This window comes from Peromyscus californicus, unplaced genomic scaffold (genome assembly GCF_007827085.1).
Source record: "Peromyscus californicus insignis strain IS unplaced genomic scaffold, ASM782708v3 Scaffold_17__1_contigs__length_78620276, whole genome shotgun sequence".
Taxonomy (NCBI): Eukaryota; Metazoa; Chordata; class Mammalia; order Rodentia; family Cricetidae; genus Peromyscus; species Peromyscus californicus.
In genome coordinates, this window is record NW_026294469.1 from 14,745,074 (window position 1) to 14,772,916 (window position 27,843).

General features: G+C 46.6%; 1 protein-coding gene across 1 annotated transcript in view; it reads left to right on the top strand.

Annotated features, from left to right (window-relative positions):
* Positions 1-27,843, top strand: part of Fhod3 (formin homology 2 domain containing 3) — a 428,882-nt gene that overhangs the window by 41,601 nt on the left and 359,438 nt on the right. The window contains 2 exon segments of the mRNA XM_052741682.1: positions 2,633-2,739; positions 21,131-21,195. Coding sequence (XP_052597642.1) covers positions 2,633-2,739; positions 21,131-21,195 — 172 coding nt within the window.

Genomic DNA, 27,843 nt, shown 5'->3' on the forward strand with positions numbered 1-27,843 from the left:
AGATGTTTGAGGTTTTTCCGGAATGGTGAGCCTGCCCTTTTCGAGAGTGCTCTGTCTTTGTAGGAACAGTCAAAAGAACCCCAGAGTCATGGTGCCGCATCTGTAATAAGGAGCAGAGGGAGCTTTCTGTGTCACCAGGCTGCTTGTTTAAAGGATGTGTTTTGACTGGGCCAGCAGGGGGGAGTGGCCCATTCAGGAGATGTGGAAGGACCTTTATTGTGGGTCTGGGATTGACTCCCTCTGGAGCAGCTTGATCCCTGCCAGAACCTTGGCCACAGGTTGACAGCCTGTAACCTGATCTGAAGTCGCTCAGCTCCGCCAATGTCACCACCCCTAAATTCCCTAATCGCCACCCTTCTATAATAGCCCTGTAACGCTATCTTCCAACATGGCTCCCTGCTTTGTCTTATGTCCTCAAGTGCCCGACAGTGTCCTGGCCACCGAACTTTCAGTCAAGAAAGGAGTGCAGGGGACATGCTGCCAGGGGATCAGGGTTGACATGAAAATTGTCAGAGTCAGGAAATTCCAGGACCCTTAAGTCATCTGGGAGGACATTTGACATGAGAGGCCAAGGCAAGGGATCAGGTTGCCTCCCCCTAAGCCAGAATGGAGGCCAGGGACTCAGTCTGGCAGGGAGATGTCTGAGTCCTTCGGTAAGGAAAGCTTGGATATTTCTGCCTGTATATTTGTAACAACCAGTTTGAAATACACCTTTCTTGGTTGCCTCTACACCTTGGTTGTGGCCATTTGTTTTGGAAGTTTGCAATTGTTACTTAGTAATCATTACCCAGGTTGAAATGGTTAATCTTTGTTGGCAACTTGAATCTCCAGGGAGACACACCTCTGAGTTTGTCTGCAGGGATGTTTCCAGGAAGGTTTCCCTGAGGAAGGGAGTCCCCATCTTGAATGTGGGTAGTACCATCTTGAGGACTTGGATTTTAGATCAAAGGAGGAAGTGTGTTGAGCTCCAGCATTCGCCCCTCTGCTTCCTCACCTAACGCAGTGACCGGCTGCTTCTTGTTCCTGTTCCCACACCTTCCGGACCTAATGGAGTGTATCCCCTCCTCAACCACAAGTCAAAACAAACCCTTGCCGGAGTATCTTTGTCACAGCCGTGAACAAAGTAACTAATACAGGCGTCTACCACTTTGTGAAAGTGAGACCTGAAGCTGCCTCCTGAACTCTGAACTATCCAGGAGATTTCCCTCTGTTGTTCTAGCCCCAGTGCTTTTTACCCATGCTCCTTGGCTCACACGATGATAGTTTAAATATTAATCTTGTGTCTTGGGTGTCATGGTGAGGCTGGGTATGCATCATGGCATAGCTTTGGCAGTGTGTTGACTCTCTTGGCATATTAGCCTCTATGCACACCACGTCCCCAAGGCAGTCTGTCCCAGGGCAGTCAGTATCCCTATTTGCCTTTCATCCCCTGGTTGTTCTGCACATACCCCACATGTTCCTCTTCAGGGACTAAGAGGCCCATGTTCACCTCTTCTTTTTCAGTTGAGACATTCACTAGTCCAAATGTACAGGGGCTTGTTCACCCTTTAATTAGGGGATCAAGTTGGTGACATTTGGCTAGGAAACAATGATAGTCTTCGTCTGGGTGGGGATTTGGGCAACATTATAGAGGGTTTTGGCATCTCTGTTGAAGGAGTCACTGGAGAATAAACTAAGCAAGAGCATCCACTGACTGGCAGCTGATCTAACTTCTGTCTTATTCTAATCTACAGTCTGTCCGTCTGCCCCACTCATTCAATGAAACCGTATCTCTGAGGGAAGGAAGCCTCTCTGTGTTCTTTGGTGTCCTGCCTGGGTCAGATACATCATTTTGCTAAGACGGTATTCTGGAAATGGTGGTAGTTAGTGATGTCTGGAATGTGAAGAGGGGAATGGCGGGGTCAGGCAATTAGGTTGAGGCCTGAGGATCTGTTGCTATAGGCTGGGAAAATTGTGGGGTTTCCTGTTGTTCTTTGGGGCTTGACACAGAACATGTTGAGGCAGATCCCTGGAAGGCTGTGGGGACCAGGAAAGAAGATTCAGTGTTCACTTGAGGCTTCTGGGAATAAAACTAGGAATTCAAATGGAGCCGAGCAGTCCCATTAGGCAGGACTATGGTTGTGATCAGCAGCATACTCTTCCTACCTCTTTTCTTGCCTCTGCCCCTGCTGGACTGCGATTTCAGTTGTGAGCTGCTGCTTGCCTGCATTTTGCAACTAGGGTTTTGACTTAACAACCAGATGAACCATAAGAGCCATCCTGACAACTCAAGGAGGCAAACATGACATTATACACTTGGTTTCCTCATAATATTAATCTCAGTCTTTGGAAAAATAATTTACCTTTTTAAGTGTAAGTAATCATTCTAAATACAGCAAAATGCTGTCAACTACAACTTGAGAATCTTAACAACTTGGGGGCAATGCCAGCCCTCTGACAGATACTCCTGTCTACTTGTACCAATCCCAATCCAGTGTACTTACACTAGTGTATTCCCTCCTCCAGCTTTGCATCACAGTTCAGAGTAACGCTGGACTTTTAAAAAGCCCGTGAGGGCAACTTAAGGTGACTTGATGGTACCTGGTTCCCATCCAAGGAGATGGCTGGGACTAACTCCTTCGTTCTCTCCTAGCTCGATGACTGTACCCTGCAGCTGTCCCACAATGGTGCTTACCTGGATCTGGAGGCCACACTGGCGGAACAGCGGGATGAGCTGGAAGGCTTCCAGGATGACACAGGGTAAGTACAACCATTGTCCCTGCTCATTGGTCCCCTTACTGCCAGCGCTGGTGTGCTGAAGTCTTAAAATGCTTTGGAGAAATCACTTTGGCCTTGACCTTCACTTAGAATCAAGTCCTTGTTGGTGACTGTAGATCTTTTCTATCTTGAGGGACTTTGCTCCTTGCGGGTAGCCTGGCTTAAGAGAAGTTTTTGGAATGGGTTAATTGAGCACACAGCATTCTCTTTTAAGGGATTTTTAACCAAAGTATAACAAATCAACATTCTCTAGATTTTTGTGGATCAGCAGCTGTTTTAAATACTGTTTCCAATAATTTAGCTGATAATTTCATTTTCTTGGCAGGTATCCTGGTAGCTTTATGGAATATAATCTTTTCTACTGATTACTGTGGGTAAAATAATTATTAATTAATTATGTTAATAAACATAAGTTATTTCTTAGCCTACATCTGGATTGCACAATGCAATGGATTGTTATCCTGAAGGATAGGGCAATAAATGAAGGATAGGGCAATAAATCAGAGATGTGTATAGAAAGTGAAACCTCTGTTGGACTACACATGCAGATAACCAGCCTTCCTGTGTCAACTGAGATAATGACAGAGCCATCTGATGGAGCTGCCTCTCTTCCTGTCCCTTATCCACGTTGAACCACACACAGCTCTGATTGTATCACCTTCCTCCTCCTAGACCTTCACAGAGTTCCTGATGCTTCCCAGGTCGTCCTCAGCTGTTGTAATCTGGTGTTCAGAGAGCCTCAAAGCTATCTGACACTCTCTTGGCCAAACTAAGAATATAGTCAAGGAGATAGTAGCTGAGAGTATTGCTTTTTCATGTAGAGTGTGAATAACGGGGACGCATTGGAACTTTCTTGTGTTACTTTCAGGTAGGTCTCTGGCTTCAGTATGCCCTGATGATTTCCTGGGCTTCTGCCACTTTAACAGCCTTCCTAGTTTAAGATCATTATTCCTCTATGTGTCCCTCTTCTCTTATGATTGAACCCCATGAGATCGGAACTGTGCCTGTCTGAATGAATGCCCAGCACCTAGCATTTCTCAGCACTGTACAGCCATTTTTAAACACTGGAGGATGGCAACGTCTTAGAATGAATTCCTATGTGGCATGACTGGGGTCATCAGAAAGGTCAAGGTACTTTGTAGGATCAAGCAAAGACCTTTGAAGACATCCTGGTTGTTGTCAGAGTGGCGCAAGGGCCACACAAATAGCATATGGGTAAACTCTCTGGGTGCTTCACAGGCTGCCCATGCAAGAGGGGTCTCCCCAGCAACTGCTCATCAGCATGAATTCCATTTATCTTTCAGATAGGCTTTCATGTAGCCCAGGCTGGACCTCAAACTTGTAATAACAGAGGATGACCTTGAACTTCCCCTCTTCCTGCCTTTACCTCCCAAGCATTGGGGACTGAACCTAGGGCTTTGTGCATGTCAGACAAGCACTCTACCAACTGAACCACATTGCCGGCCTTCACCAGTATTTGAAAAATGGACGTTAAAGGATTATGGGACCAATATTCAGGGGAAATTCCACTGCAATTTTTTTTCTCTTTTCTTTTTCCCTATTTCTGACAATGATATCCCTTTGTAGATGTCAGAATACTGGCTAGAGTGACAGTCTCATTGGATACCTTCATGGCTCATTGATCAAACAGACCCCAGGAGTGTTATGAGTAGATCATTGTCAACTTGAAAAATGTCTCTAGTGGAGTAATGCTTAAAGACCATGCCCTGCCTGGCTTTTTTTTTTTCTTCAATAAAAACTTGAATGATGTGGTAGTGCAAGAATAAAGTGCTAATGTATTAGCAGCAATATTAGAATAAAGATGAAGGGAAAATAACGCACTGAGGCTCCCCAGTTACAGAATCTTCTGAAGAGTTAGTTGGAGGATTTAGTAGCAGTTAGATTTTGTTGGCTCTATTTTTCATCAGAGACAACTGAAGGTCAGAAGTTAGGTCACACATCCCAGGAGGTAGAGCCAGGAGCAGATGGTGCGCCAGGCATATACACAGTGGGGCTGAGTCCAGAGTCGGCACCTCTCTGCTACCCCAGGAGCTTATGGCAAAGGCATGGGAAGTCCTACACAGCAGGACATCTGCACCTGTGGTGACATGAGGCTGGTTCATACAATGCCACTTGTCTTGATCTACACCACTTCCTTCAGTGGGAACAGCCCAGCCACACTGCATCTGGGTACCAGAGAAGAGAAGATATTCTTGCTGCCATCATCCATCTTGATGCTATATCTCATGGGTGACACCAGCATCCAGATGCCACAGGCTTCTCCACAGATGGTACTAGAAGGCTGGGGAGTGCAAACCATGCTCCCTGGGGTAGGGCCTGGTGCTTGTCTTTTCATTTGTTCCCATTTGAGTATTCACCTGGCCAGAAGCCCATCCAATAGGCAGAGACTTGTGGTGGTTAACCTTGAATGTCAACTTGAAAAATGTCTCTAGGAGAGTCATGCTTAAAAACCATATCCTGTCTGATTCTTTTTTTTTTTTTTATATATAAAAACTTGAATGATTTGGCAGTGCAAGAAAAAAAGTGCTAATGTATTAAGCTATTTGGACTGAGGGCTGCCTAGGAGATTAATAAGGCACAGCCCTTGCTGTGTCTGTCCGGGAGTGAATTTACAGGGAGTTGACTAAAGGGGGAGACCCCATGGGTGCAGGCTGGGAGTCTAGATGAAATAAAAAAGGAAAGAAGAGAAATACTGATAGCACAGGCATTCTGTCTCCCTGCTTCTCGCCCTCCATGGTAGGAGCTGCTTTGCTTGGCCATGTTCTCCAGACCATGATGGCATAGAAACCCCGAAACCATGGGCCAGTGCACATCTTTCCCGCTTAACTAGGTTTTCTCAGGTGTTTGTCACAGTGATGGATTCTAACTGACATAAGCTGGGATCCCATTTCTGTTCCCTTTACATCAAGGGATGCTGAGAGAATGCACGGTAACACAACAAGAAAGGGGCCCAAGGCATGGAAACTTCAGACTGAAGCAGATAGCCCAAAAGATGATGGGTAGGAACACATTTGACAGATGTGTCCCAAATTCACCCCAGAGGCTTTGGTATGTCTTCGAAATGGTCTTCCTTCCTAGTGACTATATCTTGTCTTTTGTAACATACCCAAGATGCAGTGTGAGAAGACCACATCTGATCTATTAGTGGGAGACTTGTTTGTCCTGGGTCTGCGCAGCAGAAGGCCCAGCACAATAGTGGCCTGGGACAGCTGGGTCACACTGTTCCCCGGACAGGAGAATTGCTATCCTTGAGCCTTTAGGTGCCCAGCACATCCCTCGTTGCTGAGTAGCAAGCAGCTTCAGGACCCTCCCCTATGCAGGTAGCAGGTACCCGTGTCCATTTGTCATGTCACTTGCACTTAGAGTCTGTCCTGGGTCCTCCCTTAGGTGTGTGGCATTTGGCAAAGTTTATGTAACTGAGGATTCATGTCTCCCATAATCAAGGGTTAAAATATAATGTTTCCTAGTTAAGACCTGCCCTTTTGAGGTATGCACATGGCCAAAGGAGTACTATTTTTGCATAAATTATAGGAGGATGGTCTAAAGATTAAGGTGTATGAAGTTGTGGCATTTTCCTGTGGTGTGTTTGGAGTGAGCTCCCCTGCTGGAGGAATCATTTCTTTGTTCCTGTCCACTGCTTTTGGTCCTTTATGCCCAGACTAAAAATTAACTCACTTGTTGGGAATTACCACTTGAGCCCTAGCTAGCCAGAGAAAAGGAGAAGGACCTCCAACGGAGGAAGGACAAAGCAATTATTATATGAGCAAAACTGAGCAGGGTCTGTTGCCCCTAAGGCCAGGGAAGTCAGCAAGCATGGCACAGTGCAGTGGAAACAGGCCTGGAGCTTCTAGATTGTTCCTGACTCTGCTATTGTGTGACCTTAGGCAAGTACTCTTCTGATAGAAACTCACAAAATGAAGCTATTTATAAAATTTATTTATAGAATAAAAGATACCTAGCACTCCTTTCCTCCCCATACATCAGGCGCTCTGCTGGGTTTTTCTGTAACTCCAGGAAGGCAGCATTGTGGAGTGGCTGTGCTGCTTGGTTCTTGTCAGTTTGACACAAATTACAGTCATCTGGGAAGAAGGACCCTCAGTTGAGGAATTGGCTCCAACAGACTGGCCTGTGGATGTGTCTGTGAGGGCATTTTCTAAATTGTTAATTGATATAGGAGCAACTGGCCCTTGGTGGGTGGTGTCCTTCCCAGGTAGGTGGGCCTGGGCTATGTAAAGAAGCAATCCAAAAGAAGCAAGCTAGGAATCAGTTTCTCCGTAGAGTCCACTTCAGTTCCTGCCTTGACTTCCCTCAGTGATGGACTGTTAACCTGGAAGTGTAAGCTGAAATAAACCCTTTCCTTCCTGAATTAACAGACAACCAAACTAAGGCAAGTGGTGAGGGCGTTGGTTCTTGTCTTTCACCGTGTGGATCCCAGGCATGGAGCAGTGACAGCCATCTCAGTGGTTCTGTATAGTGATGACTTTATGGTTAATGTCATCTCTGTGTAAACTGTGGAATATAATTTTAACTCTCTGAACCTCTAGTTCCCTATAAAGATTGATAGTACAATCACGACCTTTTATTGTTTCTAGGTGCAATATGATGTTGTATATAAAACAGTAAGCTAGTTCCAATTCTCCATACTCATGCTTAGGACTCACAGTTGCTGGCAACTATAGCCAGAATTTGGAGACATGGAAATTGAAATGGGGTGGCTCGGAAGCTATGGACATGTAGAGCTGTGCAGAGAAGTTCTTAAATTGTGGGTACTGACTCCATATAACCATAGATGACACGTGGAGGTCATGAAAATTTTGGTAGCAGTAAAAGGTTTCTAAATATGGTGAAAATGGATTCAAAATCAAAATGTGCCATCAGTCCAAGATGTTTCTGGCAGTGCTTGCCTGTGCTGCATTGTAGGACTTGACTGCAACCTTAGTTCATCTTTAATAGTGCTAGAATTCTATGACTACTACAGAACTGCATAGACCATCACCAGCTGCCTGGCTGCACGGGGAGGAAAGTGGCCCTGCAAATAAGAGGACATCTGGGATGATTCAGTAGGACTAAGTGGGGTGGCCCCAAACCCCTGCTCACCACCTCTGGGCTAGTTCTAGGCAGGATGCCTCAGAATATACTGGATGGTAGCTTCTCCCACATGCTGACCTCTCCATCCCAGCTTCAGAGCTCTGCAGTGAGGTCTGGAATCCTGTGTTTTAAATGACCTGTGCCAGCGTTTGGATGTGTGGTTAGGGAACCTCTGCTGCAGGCTCTCCATCTCTCAGAGATGAATGCCACCACCTGGAGTGCTTTTAACAGAACTCTTTGCAGATCCCACCTCAGGCCTGGGAAATGAAGAGTCTGGGGCTGGGCCCAGGCATAGTGATTTTTAAAGTGTCTTCAACTGAGTTCAATGTGCTGCTTCAGTTGAGTGAACTGTAATGTAGAGCAGTGGTTCCCAACTTTCTAATGCTGCAACCCTTTAATGTAGTTCCTCATGTTGTACAGACCCCCAACCATAAAATAATTTTTGTTGCTACTTCATAATTGCAATTTTGCTATTATTATGAATTTTAGCTGGAAGTTTCCCTGTGTCCTGGCCATCTGGCGGTTGGGATAAATCTCTCCCACTTGCGTCCCCCAAGTGAACGCACACAGAGGCTTATATTAATTGTAACTGCTTGGCCATTAGCTCAGGCTTATTACTAACTAGCTCTTACACTTAAATTAACCCATCATTCTTACCTATGTTTAGCCATGTGGCTTGGTACCTTATCATCTTGCTTCTTTTGCCTTATCACCTTGCTTCTCCTGTGTCTGGCTGGTGACTCCTGACTCAGCTCTTCCTCTTCCCAGCATTCATCTCTTCTGCTGGCCTTGCCTATACTTCCTGCCTGGCTACTGGCCAATCAGCATTTTATTAAATCAGTGTACAAGGGCATTATTCCACAGCAATGAATCATAATGTATTATGTGATTTCTGTTGGTCTTAGGATATCCCTGTGAGGGGTCATGACCCAACATGTTGAGAATCACTGGTGTAGACTGTGTGATTGGTTGAGCTGCTTTAACAAATGACCTATGTGGAAAGAGCCTTTTCAGAAGCATGATTATGAAGGTGTTAGGGATGGATGGAAGGAGGCAAGGCAGGCAGTGGGAAGACTATGGAGTAGATGTCAGTCAGATGTGGCTCACCATGGAGATGAGAAAGGAGTGACCCAAACCTGATAGCTGAGCGCTGGGGCCTGGACCAGTGGATGGAAGAGTGGGAAGCCATGACACATGTATGGTACCAGCTTGCATAGAGGTGAACAGAATTATGCAATTGGCTTGTGACATTAGGGGGACAGTGTACAAAGAGGGGGACCATGCTGAGAAGGAGTGAAATTGTGGAGTAAGGGGGACTTGAGAGGGGAGAGCTTGCCCATGGTAGTTGGAGGTGTGGCAAGAGCAGGCAAAGCTGAGATCAGTGGGCCTGGAGCCAGGTGAGAAGAGCCCTTGCACCCGAGCCCAGCACAGAGCAGGGGAGAGGGCCAGGCCTGGCTGTAGCAGTTGCTCAGGTGGCAGCATCTGGACCCTTACGACTGTAGCCCAGAACTATATGCAGCTGCATGTAGCATCCCAGATAACGCTGGCTTAAAAGTTTTACATTTATCACACAAAAGTGGATATTAAAGACTGAGCAGCAAAGCCATAGATTGAGAGAGAAAAGTCTTTTAAAACACAAATTAGATAAAGGACATGTGTTTAAAATATGAAAAGAATCTTCAAACTCAGCACTAAGAAAACAACCCCGGCACAGAGCAGGGAAAGGAAAGGAGGCACTCGGGTAAGTAGGTAAAGGCACCGCCAGGGAGCCACATATTGCCGTAAGATACTATGGACAGCTATTAGCACATCACATCTGCCGACCAAACCCAGTGTAGGCAAGGATGTGGAACCACCTGACATTTGTGCATGACTGGAGGGAGTGCCAAATGGTGTCATCTTTTTGGAAGGCAATCTCATGGTTTCTCACAGCCTAACTATGGCCTTGCTTTAGCAATGGACTCCTACATGCTCAAAAGAGGCCAAAGCCCAAGTTCACACAAAATCTGCACAAGGATGTTCACAGCAGCTTTACTTGTGATTTCCAGCATCCAGTAGCAGCCAAGATGTCTTTAGTAGGTGGGTAGAGTGTAGGGAAACCCTATGATGAATATTTAGAAATAAGCTATCAGGATAGAAAAGATAGAGGAGACAAATCCATCTTATAAAGTCTGAAAAAGCTGTTGGAGAGTGATTTAAGCCATGTGACCGTTGAGAAAGCTAGTCTGTGGAGTTAGGAGAAGGATCAGTGTAGTCAGGTGGTGGTTAAGGTAATCATAGCTCTTTGGAGGCTGAGGCAGGAGGATCGCTGTAAGTTCAAGACCAGCCTGGGGTATATAATGAGACTGTCTCAAAATTAGTGAATAATCGAAAAATTAGTGATTGTCGGGATTGGGTAGGTGGGCAGGGAGAGACGAAGGTTTGCCCGTGGATGGGTGTTTTAGGGTCAACTGGGAGATTGGAAATAGACACAACAGCATAAGACAAATTGTGACTCCATGGTTGGCTCAGCTGTTGTGACAAATGTGACCATACCTGTGTAATGTATTGGTGACAGAGCTCTCTCTGTGTAGTGAGCATTATCAAGCAATGATCTCTACTTTTTCTTTTTTTTTAGTATTTTATTTTTATGTGCTGTCTTAGTTAGGGTTTCTATTGCTGTGAAGAGATACCATGGACCACAGCAACTTTTATAAAGGAAAACATTTAACTGGAGTGGCTTACATTTTCAGAGGTTCAGTCCATTATCATCATGGTGTGACATGACAGAGTACAGGCAGACATGATGCTGGAGATGTAGCCGAGTGTCCTACATCTTTACTTTCAGGCAACAGGAAGTGGTCTGTTTCATTGGGTGTAGCTCGAGCAAGGGAGACCTCAAAGCCCACCGCTACAGTGACACACTTCCTCCAACAAGGCCACACCTACTCCGATAAGGGCATACCTCCTAATAATGCCACTGCCTTTGGGCGCCATTTTCTTTCAAACCACCACGTGTACAAATGGTGTTTTGACTGCATGTATGTTGGTGTGAGGGTACCAGATTCCCTAGAACTGGAGTTACAGACAGTTGTGAGCTGCCATGTGCATGCTGGGAACTGAACTCAGGTCTTCTGGAAGAGCAGCCAATGCTCCCAATCCCTGAGCCATCTCTCCAGCCCCTATCTCTACTTTCAGTGTACCTTTTTTTCTTTTTAATGAGGCAGTCTGGCTGTGGCATGGCATCCGTTAATTGCCAGGCTGATTTGGCTGGCTGGGTGAGTGTCACCTTCATCCTTCACTGTCCCACATGTACTCCTCCCAAACCTCCCAAAGCTACACCTCCAGTTGAAGACGATGACCTTCTCCAGTGGAAAACTGTTTGTTCCCAAGCCAAGATATGCAAGTAGCATATCTTGTACTCCCCTTCTAGAACTTTCAAAGAAAATTTCTTGGTAAAACTCCAAGCTCTCTAGGAAAACTGTGGACAGTAGGCAGGGTCACAGAGTAAGTCCATCGTGTCCCTAGGGACACAGGCTGCTCTTCCTTTTCTGCTCCACCATAGTTAATAGTCTGCTGGCTCTGTCTAGGATTCCTTCAGGGCACTAAGGCATGTGCTGGTTGGAGGATGGTTTTGTTTCTTGCAAACCAGGATGTCCCCAAATCTATAAGTTGAAACAATTCTATTCTCTTTTTTTTTTCTTGCTTTTTTAAAAAAACTCAGAGTCTGATATTCTTGGGGAATGTAAAACAGTGATAGCATCCTTCAGCTGAGGGCCCCATTGCTGGATCAGAGTGACTGCTCTAGTACATTATCTCATCAGCATCCAGGATGCCAGAAAGGATGAAAGGGACAAAATGCTTGCAAGCTCTTTCCTGTGGACACGTGATCACACCAGCTAGGACTCAGGCTCATGTCACACCACACACCACGGGTTTATGTTCACCTGGCTTCCCTTTATCTCTGTGAATATTGGGTGATAGCCAGTGTTTCCTGTTTCAGACGGGTCAGGTGAAGAGAAATCTTGGTGCCAACTGTGGGGGCCAAAATTACTCAGGGTCAGAGAATCTGAGCTTGCTTTACCCAGCAGGGCTGCATAATGGGATGATTTGGGCCAGGGGCGTGGTTACCAGGTGTTTGGAAGGGTCTACACTTGGCTGTACGATGTGCTTTGATCTTGCAAGGGGGAGGTCTTTTGCCTCTCCTCTTGGCATATTAGTCTCCCTTTTGACTAAACCTAGTGGCGGCTGGCTATTGACCCAGGGCCCTCCCGAAGCTATCCTGTGTCTGTCTTTCTCCTCATCGTCTAGGTCTATCTTTCTGTTGTTTTCTCATTCCTCTTTCCTCCACCTAAGAAACCTTTCATTAGGTGGGAGAAGATCAGAGCTGGACTCCCACAGACTCCCACAGCCAACTACATATTTTTCCCCTTTAAAGAGCTTTTCAGAAACTCTACCAGCAACTTCCACTCCTTTCTCAGGGATAAGAGAGCCATGCTGGGGAGGATGCTCACCCCCACCGGGAGATGAGAGATGTGCTGGGGAGGATGCCCACCCCCGCCTTAGCTTATGTTCTTTGTATAAAGCAGAGAGGAAGTGTGGTTATCAGGTTTGTAACCAGCAGTGTCCGCCTCAGTAAGGGGAGGGGGTAAAAGTCTAAAAAAGGGACAGGTAAGGACACCAGGCATGGTGATAGCAGGAGAGAGAGCCCCGCAAGAGGAGGTTCAGGGTGTCCTGGGACAGAGTAAGCAGAAGAGAGGAGCGGCTGGCAGGGTGGCAGCAGCATTTGATGAGAGCTGAGCCAAACAAACTTCTGTCCCTTGAGGAGGCCTGAGTTTTGACTGTGAAGGCAGTGAAATGCGAGGGGCCTTTGCCACAAATAGAAACCCAGCTGGAAACGGATCACTGTCTGAAATGTGACAGCTCAAAGCATGGAAGAGAAAGTAGGCTCAGGTCTCCGTGACCCCCTGTGAGGTAAACCACCAGTGTTAGAGACGATGGAAAACACAGGTGACAAAGCAAATTGGAGTCATCTAAATTAAAAACAATTTCTCCTTTAAAAAATATCCTTGATAGGTGGTGAGGAATGAGAAAACTTGTAAATCATGTACCTGTAAATCATTTATCAGAATATGTAAAGAGCTCTTGCAACTCAATGACAAAGGGGTAATTATAAATGGGGGAAAAGGTTTGAATAGGCATTTATCCCAACAAGATACCCAAATGGCCAATAAGGCACACGAATGACCGAGAAGCATGTGAAAAGCTGCTCCACATTTTAAGTCACGGGGGAAATTCAAGTCAAAACCTCAGTGAGGTCCTACTGTACAATGACGGGCATGGCTCAAATCACAGTAACAGATGGTGGCATGTGTTGAGGGGGAAGCGGTGAAACGGGACACCCAATGCACTGCCGGTGGGAATGTAAAGTGGCACAGCCCCTTTGAACAACAGCCTGATGGTTTCTTAAAATGTTAAGCATAAATGACCACACAGCCCAGCAATTCTACTTCTAGATATATCCCCGAGGGATGAAGCATTTGTCTTTGCAATGATCTGTACACAGATGCTCCCTGAGCTATTATTTATAATAGCCCCAAAGGAGAAGGATCCCAAATGCCCATTAGCTGAAGAATTTGCAGAGCAAGTGGTCTGTGAGTGCAGTGGGACAGCACCAGCATAAGGAGAAAGGTATGATGTCATAGTGTGGGGGTGCAGTGTCCCCCATAGGCTTCTGTGTATGAACACTTGGTCCCCAGTTGGTGGCTCTGTTTTTGGCAGCCATGGAACCATCGGGAGGGGGCACCTAGCTGGGGAACATGTTGTTGTGGGGTGGGCTAATACCCCAGTCTTACTTCTGGCCCAATACCTCTCTGCTTCCTGGTCTGCAAAGTTGTGAGCAAGCAGCCTGATGTTCCTGCGGCCACTGTCACCAGCTGCTCCCACCACCATGCTTATGTCTCATCAAGCCATGAGCCCAAGTAGAGCTTTTCCTGCCATAAATTGCCAGGGATGGTCCCTGTTCTATGTCTTGTCAGGCATTTGGTCACAGCAATGAGGAAAGTAACACACATCGGGATACATGTCTCATTCTAGATGGTCCTGAAGAACATGTGACTAAGTGAAGGAAATCAGTGACTAAGTGACGTATTGCAGTTCCATCTACGTGAAGTGTCAGAAAGGCAAGTCTCTATAGAGAGGGTCTTAGTTAGGGTTTCTACTGCTGGGATGAAACACTGTGACCACAAGCATCGTGGAGGAAAGGGTTGATTTGGCTTACACTTCTAAATAGTAGTCCATCATTGAAGGAAGTCAGGACAGGAACTCAAACAGGGCAGGAACCTGGAGGCAGGAGCTGACGCAGAGGCCATGGAAGGGTGCTGCTTATTGGATTGCTCAGCTTGCTTTCTTATAGAGCCCAGGGATGACCACACCCACAATGGGCTGCCCTCTTCCCCGATCAATCATTAAGAACATGCTCTACAGCTGGATCTTATGGAGACCTTTTTTTTCAATAGAGCTATCCTTTCAGATAACTCCAGCTTGTGTCAAGTTGACATAAAGCTAGCCAGCGCAGAGAGGGATCATTTGCAATTCCTGGAATTGGATGTAGGAGTGAGGAATGGCCACAGATAGGCGTGGGGTTTCTCTTGGGGTATGTGGGGAACAGTGACAGTTAAAAAGTTAGACTGTGGCAATGAGTAGGCCCCTGTATAATCAGATCCCATGTTATTGAATTATATACTTGCAACAGGTAGATTTTATGATTCCTGAAGAATACTTCATTAAAGCTTAAAAATATGCTAATGCATGGCCGTAGAAGAGACCCTGCACCGGCCACAGGGTACAGGGAGAGGGTGCAGCTTTTGCAACGAGAGGACAGTGAAGAAGGATCCAGGGCCTGCTCATGGCTGCTCTGAGCGGTGTTCAGGGTTCCGAAGGTGGTAGGTCTCTTTTCCTCGAGCACATAGACTTGGTGCTTTGGTCACAGGACACGTACCATCAAGCACCTACACATAACTCTGTATATCTGGGGACACCTCATGACATGCTGTGAAGTGGGTGACCCATCCATCCTCAGAGCCCAGCACACTCAGGGCCACACACAGGAGGGATACACATCAGTGTCCATGTTAAATCCTTTGAGCTTTAATTGAACTCAAGAGAGGATCAGTGACACACTGTCACGGTGGATTCTTGAGAAGTCAGGAAAGTGGGAGATGGAAAAAGAGGAAGGGAAAGACATGATGTGGGGGGAATGAGAAAAGGCCGATGAGAACGGAGCGGGACACACGGAGGGGACAAGCGGGCATTAACGGGACACGCGGAGGGGACAGGCAGGCATTAACAGGAAACACAGAGAGGACAGGTGGGCATTAACAGGACACACGGAGGGGACAGGCGGGCATTAACGGGAAACACAGAGGCAGGCGTTAAAGCAGGAGAGGAGAGAACCACACAGGGGCTGTTGATGACAAGGATGCCACCTCACATCAGCAAGCCTTTGTCACATGCCAGGCATGACCTCCACACAGGGCCCAAGTCAGCAGTCTTCACATCCTCAGCCGAAAACTGATAACACTAGCATTCCATTTTCCATGTGAGGGAGCTGGGCTCAGGGAGGCTGAGGCATCCATGCAGCTCACCCAGCCGGTGTTAGCATCTTCTGTTAGCTCCACACTCTCCTAGGGGACACCAGCGTATGTCTGGAGATGAGTGCGGTGATGGCTGGATCTCTGGCTTGAGCTCTGAGCTTCTGAGCAACTCAGACTTAGGTAGCTTTATCCTTTGACCAGCAGATGACTCCTCCAAATCCCCCTGCTGTCTCTGAGCCAGGGTGCCTGGTGGGTCTTCCAGTGCTGGAAGCTTGCTAGGGGCTGTTCTCCCTGGAGACCTGCTGAGGGGTCTGTTCCTGCTTCTACAGAATGTTTACATACCTCCTCTACCCTTGACTGAAGTAGTAGTTTAAATTTTCTTATATGCCTGGAGGACGGTATGGGGTGGCATTTCTACTGTTGGCGGGAAACTGTGACGAAGCCTCTGCTCTGGCCTCTCACAGGGAGGCAAAAGGAGTCCCTGCTCTTACCGTGACAAGGCCTTTCTGTGTTTTTTCTTGTGAAAATGTTCTCTTGAGAGCTGGGAATGTAAACACAGGTTTTAAAGAGTTTCAGTTGCCCAAATGAGAGTTCTTTCCCCAAGGCCATAAGCATTACAAGAGAAACTTGTGCTTCCTGAGAGGCCGGGAAGTTGATGGAAGCTAAGGGCTCTGGCCCTCACATCCCTGACACTTGGGCCTTGATTGAGTCTTTTTGATTCCTGTATCTGTTTTGGATGGTTTCCTGTTGTCACTCTGGAAGGGATGGCCTTGGGTGTGGCCTGCAGATGGAAACGCAGTGGGATTCGGAAGCTGGTGAATCCCTGGCATCAGCTGCACCGATAAGAAAGGAAGCCCCATTATCCCTGGAGCCACAGGCCTCACACACTGCCTTTGGCCCTGGCCCCCAGGTTCTGGTGCTTCTGCATTCCCATTTGACTCAGCAGCTGAGAAGTGGCTCACAGGTGTGGCAGCTGGGCAGTGTTCCAACATGCAGGTGGCAGGGAGCAAGGAACCCTCTCGGGCTCCTGGGGGGCCGTGACAACCTCCCATTGATTTCAATCTTGGAATATGGAAGCCCTGTAAAGTTCCATGCTGAAGTCTGCACTAGGGTGCTCAAGAGAAGCATGACTACTGGGTCTCATCTCTCTTCTGTCTATTTCTCATCTACCAGCCATCTGCTGCTGTCTGCTAGCTTTATTAGCATGTGTTGATTGTACAGAGTTGGGCCTTCCTTATACTATTCGCACACACGCATTCAATGCACTTTGATTACATCCACCCCCTCTGTTACTCACCTATATCCCCTCTTCCTTCCCAGTCCACATCCTCAGCCTTTAACTTCGTGGTCTCTCCCACCTCCCACAGCTAGACTGCTTTGGGATCTTAGCTGTTGTGAGCAGTGCAGCTATGAACACGCTGTGCAGGTCTCTCTGTGATACACGGACTTGGATTCTTTGGGGCACATTCCCAGAAGTCCCACTGCTAGGTATATGGGCATTCCTATTAATGGCTTTTTGAGCTTTCAGAGTGGCTGTATCCACATTTCTACCAGCAGACAGTGAGGCTTCCCTTGCTTGCATTCTCGCCAGCAGAGAGGCTTTTTTTTTTTTTAAGACAGGCTTTCTCTGTGTTGTTTTGGTACTTGTCCTGAATCTCGCGCTGTAGACTAGGCTGGCCTCGAACTCACAGAGACCCACATGGCTCTGCTGGGATTAAAGGCAAGCGCCACCACTTGGCCGAGGCTTATTTTTTTTAAAGACACTGGCTTGTGTAGCTGTGGGGAGTGACAAGACTCAGATTGGTAGGTGGCCATTCAGGTAAGGACTGACGTTGGAGACTTGAGTGTAAAGGCTGCAGACCAGGCCAGCTGCCTGTGGCTGTCCGTGGGAATTCCACGTTGTTCCCTTAATGCAGCAGGCAGTGGCGCATGCCCTAGTCAGACTGTGTTTAGCACCAACTCTGTGCAATAAGAGGATGAAAGAGGGGACACCAACCTGTGAGGCAGCTGGAGGGAGGGAACAGGGTGCAGGTCACATTGGTTAGGTTGGGTCCAAGCTCAGTTACTTCCTACCTGTGAGACTTCAGCGATCCATCTTAACTTCAAGTCTCTCTCATCTGTAAAATGCACAGTGCTAGTGCGATCAATCTTGGTGATTTTGTGAAGATAACACATGTGTAAAGTACTCAGAGCTTCATCTGCAACGTACTGTTTGTGTGTTTCATACACATCAGGAACTATTGGGACCTTTTTTAACATTTGAAAATTATATTTATCTATTGTGTGTGTGCATGCATGTGCACATGCCACAGTATGGATGTGGAGGTTGAGAATAACTTGTGGGATTTGGGTCCCTTCTTCTACCATGTAGGGTGGACCTGAGTATCAGACTCAGACCATCAGACTTGGCATCAAGTGCCTTTACCCACTGTACCATCTTGCTGGCCCGTAATTGCTTTCTCCTGAACCCAAATTACCCCATTTCTTGGGAAAAGACACCAGGATCCACTTTCTTCTGAAAGCTGTAGTCATAAAATTAAAGAAAAGAAGATCTGGGCAGATAGACCAGAGTTAAGAGAACTTACTGCTTTTACAGAGGACGTAGGTATGGGTCTTAGCACCCACGTGGCAGCCCAACCTATAACTCCAGACCCAGAAGATCTGACACCCTCCTCTGGCCTCCAAGGAGTTTTAAACCCTTGTGGTGCACTTAAACTCATGTAGGTTTACATACACATCAATTAAAAAAATTAAAAGAGCATATTTATTGGAAAGCTAAGGAGGTTTTTTGGTTTGTTTGTTTGTCTGTTTTTATTTTGTGTAGCGTAGTCCTAGCTGGCCTAGAACTCACAGATCAAATTCTGCCTCCTACATGTTGGGATTAAAGGTGTGCCCTACCATGCCCAGCAGGAGGTTTTTTATTTTTATTTTTAAGTACTGGAGATCGAATCCAGAGCCTCTCACATGCCAGGCAAACCCTGTAACCCTGAACTACAGCTAGAGCCACCTAGGGATTGTTTTTCAGCAGTGAATGTGATATTTCTTTTTAAAAAGCCAAAGGAGCCGGGCGGTGGTGGCACATGCCTTCAATCCCAGCACTCGGGAGGCAGAGCCAGGCGGATCTCTGTGAGTTCGAGGCCAGCCTGGGCTACCAAGTGAGTTCCAGGAAAGGCGCAAAGCTACACAGAGAAACCCTGTCTCGAAAAACCAAAAAAAAAAGAAAAAAAAAAAAGCCAAAGGGATCAGCAAAATGACTTCTAGAATGAATAACGGCACCAATATAAATGTTTGCAAAAGAAATACATAAAAAGTCAACTTTCACCACCATATCTACATTAGAGTGTGAATGTCGGAAGGAGGAACATGAGGGTCAAAGGGGGATCACAATGGATGCTCCTGTGATTGTGCGAGTCTGAACTTGAGGATCACACATGTGTGTTGCCATGTTGGACTGCTTGAACTGGGTTCTTAGGATGTCTTAGTCAGGGTTTCTGTTGCTGTGAAGAGACACCGTGACCACAGCAACTCTTATAAAGGAAAACATTTAATTGGAGCTGGCTTATAGGTTCAGAGGTTTAGTCTATTAGTATCATGGCAGGAAGCATGATGGCACACAGGCAGACATGGTGCTGGAGGAGCTGAGAGTTTCATATCTGTATCCACAGGCAGCAGGAAGAGAGAGACACTGGGCCTGGCTTGAATTTGAACCTCAAAGCCCACCCCCAGTGATACACTTTCTCCAACAAAGCCACACTTCCTAATAGTGCCACTTTCTGGCAACTAAGCATCCAAATCTATGAGCCTATGGGGGCCATACCTATTAAAACCACCACAAAGGAGAAACCTTATCTGACCACCTGGTATTATCCTTGAATGTTATGTTTGCCATACTTTTCTTGGATTTGTGCATCTTATCTTTTGTTTTTTTAAGATTAACTTATTTTTATGTGTATGGGTGTTTTGCCTGCATATATGTCTGTGTGCTGTGTGTGTGTGTGTGTGTGTGCAGTACTCAAAGAGGCCAGAACATGACACCAGGTCCCTGGAACTGGAGTTACACACAGTTGTGAGCCACAGTGTGGGTGCCGGGAGCTGAACCTGGGTCCTCTGCAAGAGCAGCTAGTGCTCTTAACCACTCTAGCTCCTGCCTTACCTTTTAATGTGCTTTTTTTTAAGGGTATTAGGTTTCAATATTGAGGTTATAAATCTCCTCCCCTGGGGCCTTTTATTCATTCCTTCCAAGACCTAGGCTGCTACCTTCCTTTGCCTAAAACCCATGTATGTGGGATTTTGTCACTGCCTTACAACATGCTTCTAGCCTGCGCCTCCCTCATGCACACAGGTCCCATCAGTTGTAGGGCCTTGTGTACATGGACAGGTAAAGACCCAGGTGAGTACTGAAAGAGAAGAGTTGCAGATGATGAAATTACCCTTTAAACAGGTCTTTTGATTCTGAGTATGTAAGGGAGAGTCGTGATGAGTAAGAAATGGAGCCAGCCTAGGTGTCCATCAACAGATAACTAGATAAAGAAGTTCTACTCTGCTGTGAAGAAAAACGACACTATGACATCCACAGGCAACTGAAGACTGGAGGCCACCACATAGTTTCCTAGGACTATGTAACTGGTTTCCCCCTTCCCTTTCTAATAATAAATTTAAAGCCATGCATGCTCTTCTTTTCTGGGCTCAAAAAAGGCGCAAAACTATACAGAGAAACTCTGTCTCGAAAAACCAAAAAAAAAAAAAAATCAAAAATGAAACATATAATTGATGCCGTCGCTACTTGGGCTCTATGTCCCCTCCCTACACAACCCTAAGACTAGGATGCTGGAAGGCTCTGCCAGGTTCTGTCCCAACCGAGGCCCTGGAAGAAGCGATGAGGATGGGGAAGGGATTCAGTCACAGGAGGACCTGCCATGTTCCTGTTCCTGGATGGTTTGCTCTCTCAGCTTGCCTTCATCTGCAGGCTTCCTGGCGTTCTCTAGTCTCAAGGCCCTTGTTACCCGCATGTAGCCAGGACCCATGGTATCTCCCACTGTACACTTTATGCCCAGTCTTGGCTCTGTCTCTGCATACAAGGGCCTACCTAGGACAGGCCCAGTGGGAATGGAGCTGGGGAGGTCCAGGCCCTTTCTTCCTCCTGGAAACTAAGGCAAGGAAGATTCGAGGTGAGGTAGGGAGTATGCATATTGCCAGGGCCAATCATAAGTAGCCTGCAAGTGTCCTTGGTGGACTCTATCTTTCAGTAAGAATTTAAAGGAGAAGCCCTGGCAACCTTGAATGGATACCAACAGAGCAGCTCTTCCAGATGGGAGTATGTGTTCCCTTTTCCTATATATGTAAAAAACAATTTAAAATAGCCCTGGGAACGAGCAAGCAGATTGTGTTGTTATATTGCAGAGATTTCACTCCATGGGTTCAGATTTAAAAATCTTCCCCACATGGTCACGCTGGCCACCTAGACTCTGGGAAGTGGACTTGGGGATAAAACACATATGCTAATCCAGAAAAGCCAAAGTTTCCCATGTTTGTTCCTTTGAAGCCTTGTGATATGCTATTTCAGGATATATTCTTGTTTAGATTAGGTCCCTGCTTGCTGGACATCTCTTTTAGGTGGGTGTGCTGACATTCAGGTTGTTGGGTGCCATTGCCTCTGCTGATACCTGTGTTTTGTCTCCTGTCTCTCTTAGGCGGGGCAAGAAGAACAGCATTATTCTGAGGACACAGCTGTCTGTGAGGGTTCATGCCTGCATTGGTGAGTGGCGTCTGAGGCAGGCATGCTTGCTGTCTGCTCTCAGTGATCATGTGTGATGGGAAATGACACAGTTAGAAACTGTAATTGTCATGTTATCTGCCTGGGCTAGCCCTCGTGGGTTTCTGGAATTTTGGGAAAGCCACTTCTAGCAATCAGTTTCGAAGCCCTGTTTATTTTGGGCTTCCTTTGCTCTTTTGAGTGTGACTAGAGATAAGACAGCTTGAGGTCACTGATGGAGATAATTCTAGAAGTCACGAGGTTCTTCCTGGATTGTCACTAGTGAGGGCATTTACCCAGCTGAAGCGATCCTTCATATGGCTCCTTGAAGCTTGCTTTTGGGGAAGTGGAGCCTGAGACCCCAGGTGTGGTCAGGTGACTGGTAGGAACTCGTGGGTCAGTGGAGAGAGTGGGGGTGCAGAGTGTGAAATAGTATGTCAGCTACTTTTCATGCTGCTGTAATCAAATACCGGACAGGAAGCAACTTTGGATGCAAAGGTTTGTTTTTTATTTTTGCCTTACAGTTTGAGGGAATCCAGTTCTCTATGGCAGGAAAGGCGGAAGGGCATGGGCATGAGGCAGCTGCCACATTACACATGTAGTCAGGAGGCAGAGGGAGATGAATACTGGTGCTCAGTTGGCTTTCTCCTTTTTATTGACTCCTGGACGCCCACATTCAGGGCAGGCCTTCCCCCTTGAGTTAAGTCTTTCTGGAAACAGCTTCGGAAACACACATACCCAGATTTACATTTCCCTGGAGATTCCAACTGGAGTCAACTTGAGAGTGAAGATTGGCTGTCACAGAGCTAAGTAAGCAAGGTACTCGTGGTTCCCAATGGCTTTCCTGTGGTCATTGGGGGACCACTGGGTTATTCCTGCAGTCACTGTTTCCCCCACTGCAGTCATGGGTTCACTGGGAAGAAATGGATTATATATGCCTCACATGAATGGTAGATTCCTTCTAGTACTAAGCTGGGGGCAACCAAGAATTTAAAATCATAAAAAGGAAGAAAACGAAGTTTGCTCTCTGCATTAACTATCTCATATGTGCTTGTGTTTGCTTTTACTTGGTGTTAGCGGTGGTCTTCAGGCCTCCTCCGGTCAGGGGAATGTCAGTCATGCTACTGATGCTGGCCTGTACCCGAAGCAAAGGATTCGTGGATGGAATGGAAGGAACACTTTCTGGTCCCTTCTTATTCCTGATGGATGAGGGGGCAGCTGGACACTAAGGGGAATTTATGTCATTTTACTTTGGTGCCAAATGCTTGGAGTGGCGGCAAGTGTCAACCTTTGTATTACTCTAAAGCAGCAATGATTGTGCAGATGACTCCCAAGTCCTCAGGGACTGGAGGACGACGTAGAGTGGGCTGTAATGTTTTTGGAAACCTGGAAGGTCTGTGGGACATGTGGGTAACATTGATTGTCTAATCTGCCATGGCTGTCATGGCTGCCACATACATGGACACTACATTGCATCAAATCAGTTGTTTCACATGTATGAAATATGTCTAACCAAAGAAAAATCCTGTGACCCATCACTTTGTGTAAATTTCTCCCAGCTTTCATCCCAAATCAAGAATGAGGTCAAGCACATATCAGGTGAGAAATAACACTGAAGTCTAACATTGAAATGCAGCAGACCCCCCCCCCCCCCCCGCCCCCAGGAGACTTGGGACATAAGTGTGAATTGACTTTTCCTGGGGACAGAAAGGCAATGGAAAGTTGACTTTTATTAGAGTGGTCTGGCTCCAAATTTGAAGGTACTAAATCCTTTTTAGAAAATGTGTTTGTGGGCAAGGAATACAGCTCAACTGGTAATGTGCCTGTCTGGCACCCAAAAGACCTTTGGTTTGATCTCCACCAACATATAAACTGAGTAGGGTGATGCACACCTTTACTCCCAGCACTTGGGAGGTGGAGGTAGCGGGGATCAGGAGTTCAATGCTGTTTTTGGATGCTTAGTAAGTCCAAGGCCAGCACATGGGATACAGGATATATTGCTTATAAACAAACCAATACTCACATTTGCAATATAAATACCATACCATGCAATATAAATTATACCAAATATAAATACAACCAAGCCAATATGAATACTTAAATATTTTAACCAGAAAACTTTTTAAAACAGCTTCTGTGTTATTAGCTACTTACTGTACTGTATTATAATTATATGATTCTGTATAATTAATGTAGAGCACATGCTTTGTCCCACAGTATTGATCCTCAGCAGCTAGTTCAACCCATGTGGTGTGACTAGGACATGTCCACTATAATGCCTGGAGGGTTTAATCAGTTACTGATGAGTGTGCATGTGTGTGTGCGTGTGTGTTCTCAAACTTCCTTATACCAATTTGCCCTGGTTAGTGCAAACATCTAATTTGATGAAATAGTACCCCAAATGTTTGATCAACTCATTGTGGATATAAAAAGCCGTGGCTTTAAAAATTCACTGACTGTTTTGGAAACGAATCAAAATTAGTCATTACAAAAACATTTAAGTCAAGTGTGTTCCGACGTCTATGAAAGGTGAAGGATGTTGGAAACACTTAGATGGATTCCAGTGTTCACAAATGGTTTCAGCTCTTGCTTGACTTCGAGGGAACTGAATTGCTTACCCATAGACCATGCTGCCAGAATGCTTCATTCCAGAAGACTCATGGGAAATTCTAGTTTGTGGACCATCTATGTCTGTGTCTCTGCAAAGGTAAGAAATGGTACTCAGCCCCCAGAGTGTAAGTGAAAACAAGGTCTCAAGGAGTGCATGCCCAACTTTGAAAGGCTTTTCTGCTTTCATCAGTCTATACCATCAGTTGCCACAGGCCCTGGAGGGTTTGGATGTATAGACTGATGTCCGAGACAATAGGTTTCCTTTGCACTGAACACTGTCCTGCTGGGACCATTTTCTTCTTTTAGTGAGATCTGCAGTAGCTCCATTCAGACCCCACTTGAGTAGTACTGTCTGGCTATGTATGGAAGGCGGAATGCATGCCTCTGCTTCTGAAGTGTCTCTTCCCATTGTGACATAAGCCTTCCCTTTCCATGGGGCAGCAGAAGATGCCATTTCTTTGTTGTAACAACAAAACAGCATAACACAAAACTAAGCAAAACAGTGAACAAAAGCTGGAGCAGCCTCCAGTTGAATGACAAAGGGAAACAAGGGGGCAAACCTTTCATATCAGCGGAGTCCTGCTTTCTTCTCAAGATCATTTCTACTCATGGCTATGTGAGAAACGGATTCATCCCCGAAGGTGTTGGAAGTAGCTGCTGAACTGAAGGTGTTGGATGCAGCTGCTGCCAGAGGTTCACCATGATACACAGCGCCCTGAAAACCTTGCTTTGCACCCATGGTGGTACTGAAAGGACCCATGATAAGCTTTTGTCCCATGGGCCTATCACACTAGCAAGTTGGTGTTTTCCTCACCTCCCCCTTCACCCCTGCTTTTATGGAGTGTAGCGATGTTTACAGTCCAGAGCGAGTGCTGATGAATGAGAGGTGACATGTGTTTGGAATTGTCCAGCGCTAACCTTGGAAGCCTGCACCCATGGGGATAAGTGTGGAGCACAGTCTTTCAGGTTAGCAACTGGGCAACCTTCACAAGAACCACAGGCCACAGGGGCTCTGTGGTGATGGTCCTGGCTAATCTCTGTGACAGGTCTGTGCGATAGTGCAGCAGTTGGGACGTGTTTGGCAGGAAGCTGGAGTGAGAACATGCTGTAGAGGAGCCCCAGGCTTCCCTACCTTTACGATCCTCCTTGCTATGGCTTTTCTTTTGGATATTTTTAGTAGGAATGCCTGATGTAATGTATTATAGCAAACAATGCATACGTCGCCTTCTTAATTCAGCTTCGATCCCTAAAGAGATAAAAGCATTGGTGTTTCCATCTTAGCCGTGAACCTACAGATCTAAATTAAAAAAAGAAATCTCTGATCAGCAGGAGAAGTCTGCATTTTATGAAGTTAGTAGAAAAAAAATTTTTTTTGATCCTGCCAGGGATCCTATTTCAACCCCAGAAAAGCCCTCCAAGGAACTGGCTTGGATGAGAGAGTTACACGAGGAACAGACAGAAGGGCCTGAAGAAGTGCCACGTTAGGGTGGAGTCTAGGATGTAGGAGGAAAAAGTGTGGCTGGCCATAGTGGTGCACGCCTTTAATCCCAGCACTCGGGAGGCGGAGGCAGGTAGATAGATCTCTGTGAGTTTGAGGCCAGCCTGGTCAACATAGTGAATTCCAGGACAGCCACAGCTACATAGTAAGACCCTGTCTCAGAAAACCAACAACAACAACAAGAAAGAAAGAAAAGGAAAACTGTGGAAATTGTGAGAACCTGTGATGTTGATCTTATTCACCAATGTGGCTGGTTTAGAATCACCTGGACGATGGACCTGGCATGTCTTGAGGATGTTTCCAGAGAGCATTTGTGTAACTAAAGAGGAAAGACCGGTCCTAAACATGGGCGCTATCATCCCCTGGGCATTTGGAGGGGAAGAATAAAATCGGAGAGAGAAGTCAGCTGAGTGCCGGAATTCCCCTCCCTGCTTCCCGCCCGGTTGAGATGTGAACAGGCACACCCTGGCATCGACAGAGCCACCTGCAGCCCTGCTTTCCCCGCCGTGATGGGCTGTATCCCACCCAACCACGAACCAAATAACCCTTCCTCTTCTAAGTTGCTTCTTGCTTGATCACAGCATCCTCAACAACAGCTGATACAGATCCTTAGCTGACACGGCTGGGCTTTGTACTGGCTGACTTTTTTTTTTTTTTTTTTTTTTTTTGGCTTGGCTTTAAAACTTTTGTCTCTCATTCTTCTGAAGTTGATCTTATCTTTCCTTCAAGAAAAGTCAATCCTGTTGATTGGTCCTCGGGTGCCCAGAAGGACCATGTTTACAAGTGTCCAGCACAGAATGAAAAGGGTGCCATTTAGCTGAAGACGCTGAAAGACGACAGCTTGGCAGCAGGTCGTCGGTGCCCTTTCCTCAGTCTTTGTGACAGTGAGCTTGGGGCGTGGAGATGGAGAAGTGGGAAGATGTTGGCAAGCTGGAGTAAGCAGTATCTGCATGAGGCTTGCCATCCTGCTCAGAAGGTCAAGGCAGAGGCAGAAAGAACACACTTAAAGAGAAGAACATGGGAGGAGGTATTTTATCCACAGATGGAGAGAAGGAGTCAGGTGCCTGCAATTGAGGCACCAGCAAAGTGAGGTGTCCATGTACAGGGTGCAAAGAATCTCCTTCTTCAGGCTAAGCAGTGTAGCTATGTGCATCAAGTATTAGAACTGTGACAGTAGTGAGCTGAGGGTACACGTGTGCGTGCACGTATGTGTGCATGCACACGTGTGTGTGTGTGTGTGTGTGTGTGTGTGTGTGTCTGTGTGTGTATGTCTGTCTGTGTGTGTATGTCTGTCTGTGTATATGTGTGTTTGTGTGACGGTCAGAGACCAACCTTCTGTGTTCCTCAGATGTCATCTACCGTTTTTTGTTTTGTTTTGAGAATGGGTGTTTCTCACTGACCTGGAACTTACCAACTGGACTAGACTGGCTGGCCGGTGAGCCCCAGGGGCCTGCCTGTCACAGAGCTAAGATGGTAAGTGTGTGCTACCAGGCCTAGCACTTTTGAAAAATGAGTTCTGGTGCTGGAGAGGTGGCTTAGTGGCTAAGAGCACTTGTGGCTCTTACAGACGACCAGGGTTTGACTCCCAACCCCCATATGACAGTTCACAATCACCTGTAACTCCAGTTCCAGGGGATCTAGCACCCTATTCCGGTCTCTGTAGGTACCAGGCATGCACATGTTACACATACATACACGTAGACAAAACACTCACACACAAATATTAAAACAATGAGCTTTGAGGATGAAACTCACGGTCCCACGTTTGCAGGCCAGCCCTTAGCAATAGAGCTCTCCCGCGGCCCCTGCATGACGTCTCAGCGGGCAGGAGCCTGGGCCAGCACTAGCTGCCATTGCTGAAGGGAGGGATGAGTGTGTGGTGCAGAGTGGCAGCAGGACTCAGGCAAGGCATAGGTTTTGTCCAGTATCCAAACCTCTGTCACAGCTGTGGTGCCCAGGACTCTGGGTTCAAAGGGACAGAGCTGTAACGCATGACCACCAGTCCCTCCCTCCACACCCTTAGCTCACAATCATATTCACCTTTCTTTTCTTTTCATCCTTTCTTTAAAAAAATTTAATCTTTTTGTTCTTTTGAGACAGTTTTTCTGTATAACCCTGGCTGTCCTTGAACTCGCTCTATAGACCAGGTTGGCCTCAAACTCACAGAGCTCTGCCTGCCTCTGCCTACCGAATGCTGGGATTAAAGGCGTGCGCCACCACTATGCAGCTGGCTCTGTTCATCTCTCTTAAGTCCTTTGTCTATCCCGTACTTTTAAATAGGCTGGCGCAACTCCCCCACCTCTCCCATCTTTCCCTCTACAGATCTTGCTGATTTTCAACAGAGCCCCACTAGCCCTTTGGGAAAACTCCCCCTCCAACCTCCTTTCCCAGCACTGCCTTTGGTGAGTGACAGGGGGACACTGGACTTTGGGACATTAGTTTAAACACATGACCTGTACTTCTTGGCTCTGCCTGTGGTTTGAAATTTCCCTTCAAATTGGGGGGTTTTCTTCAGGAAACAGAAAAACAAACAAACCCCTTGT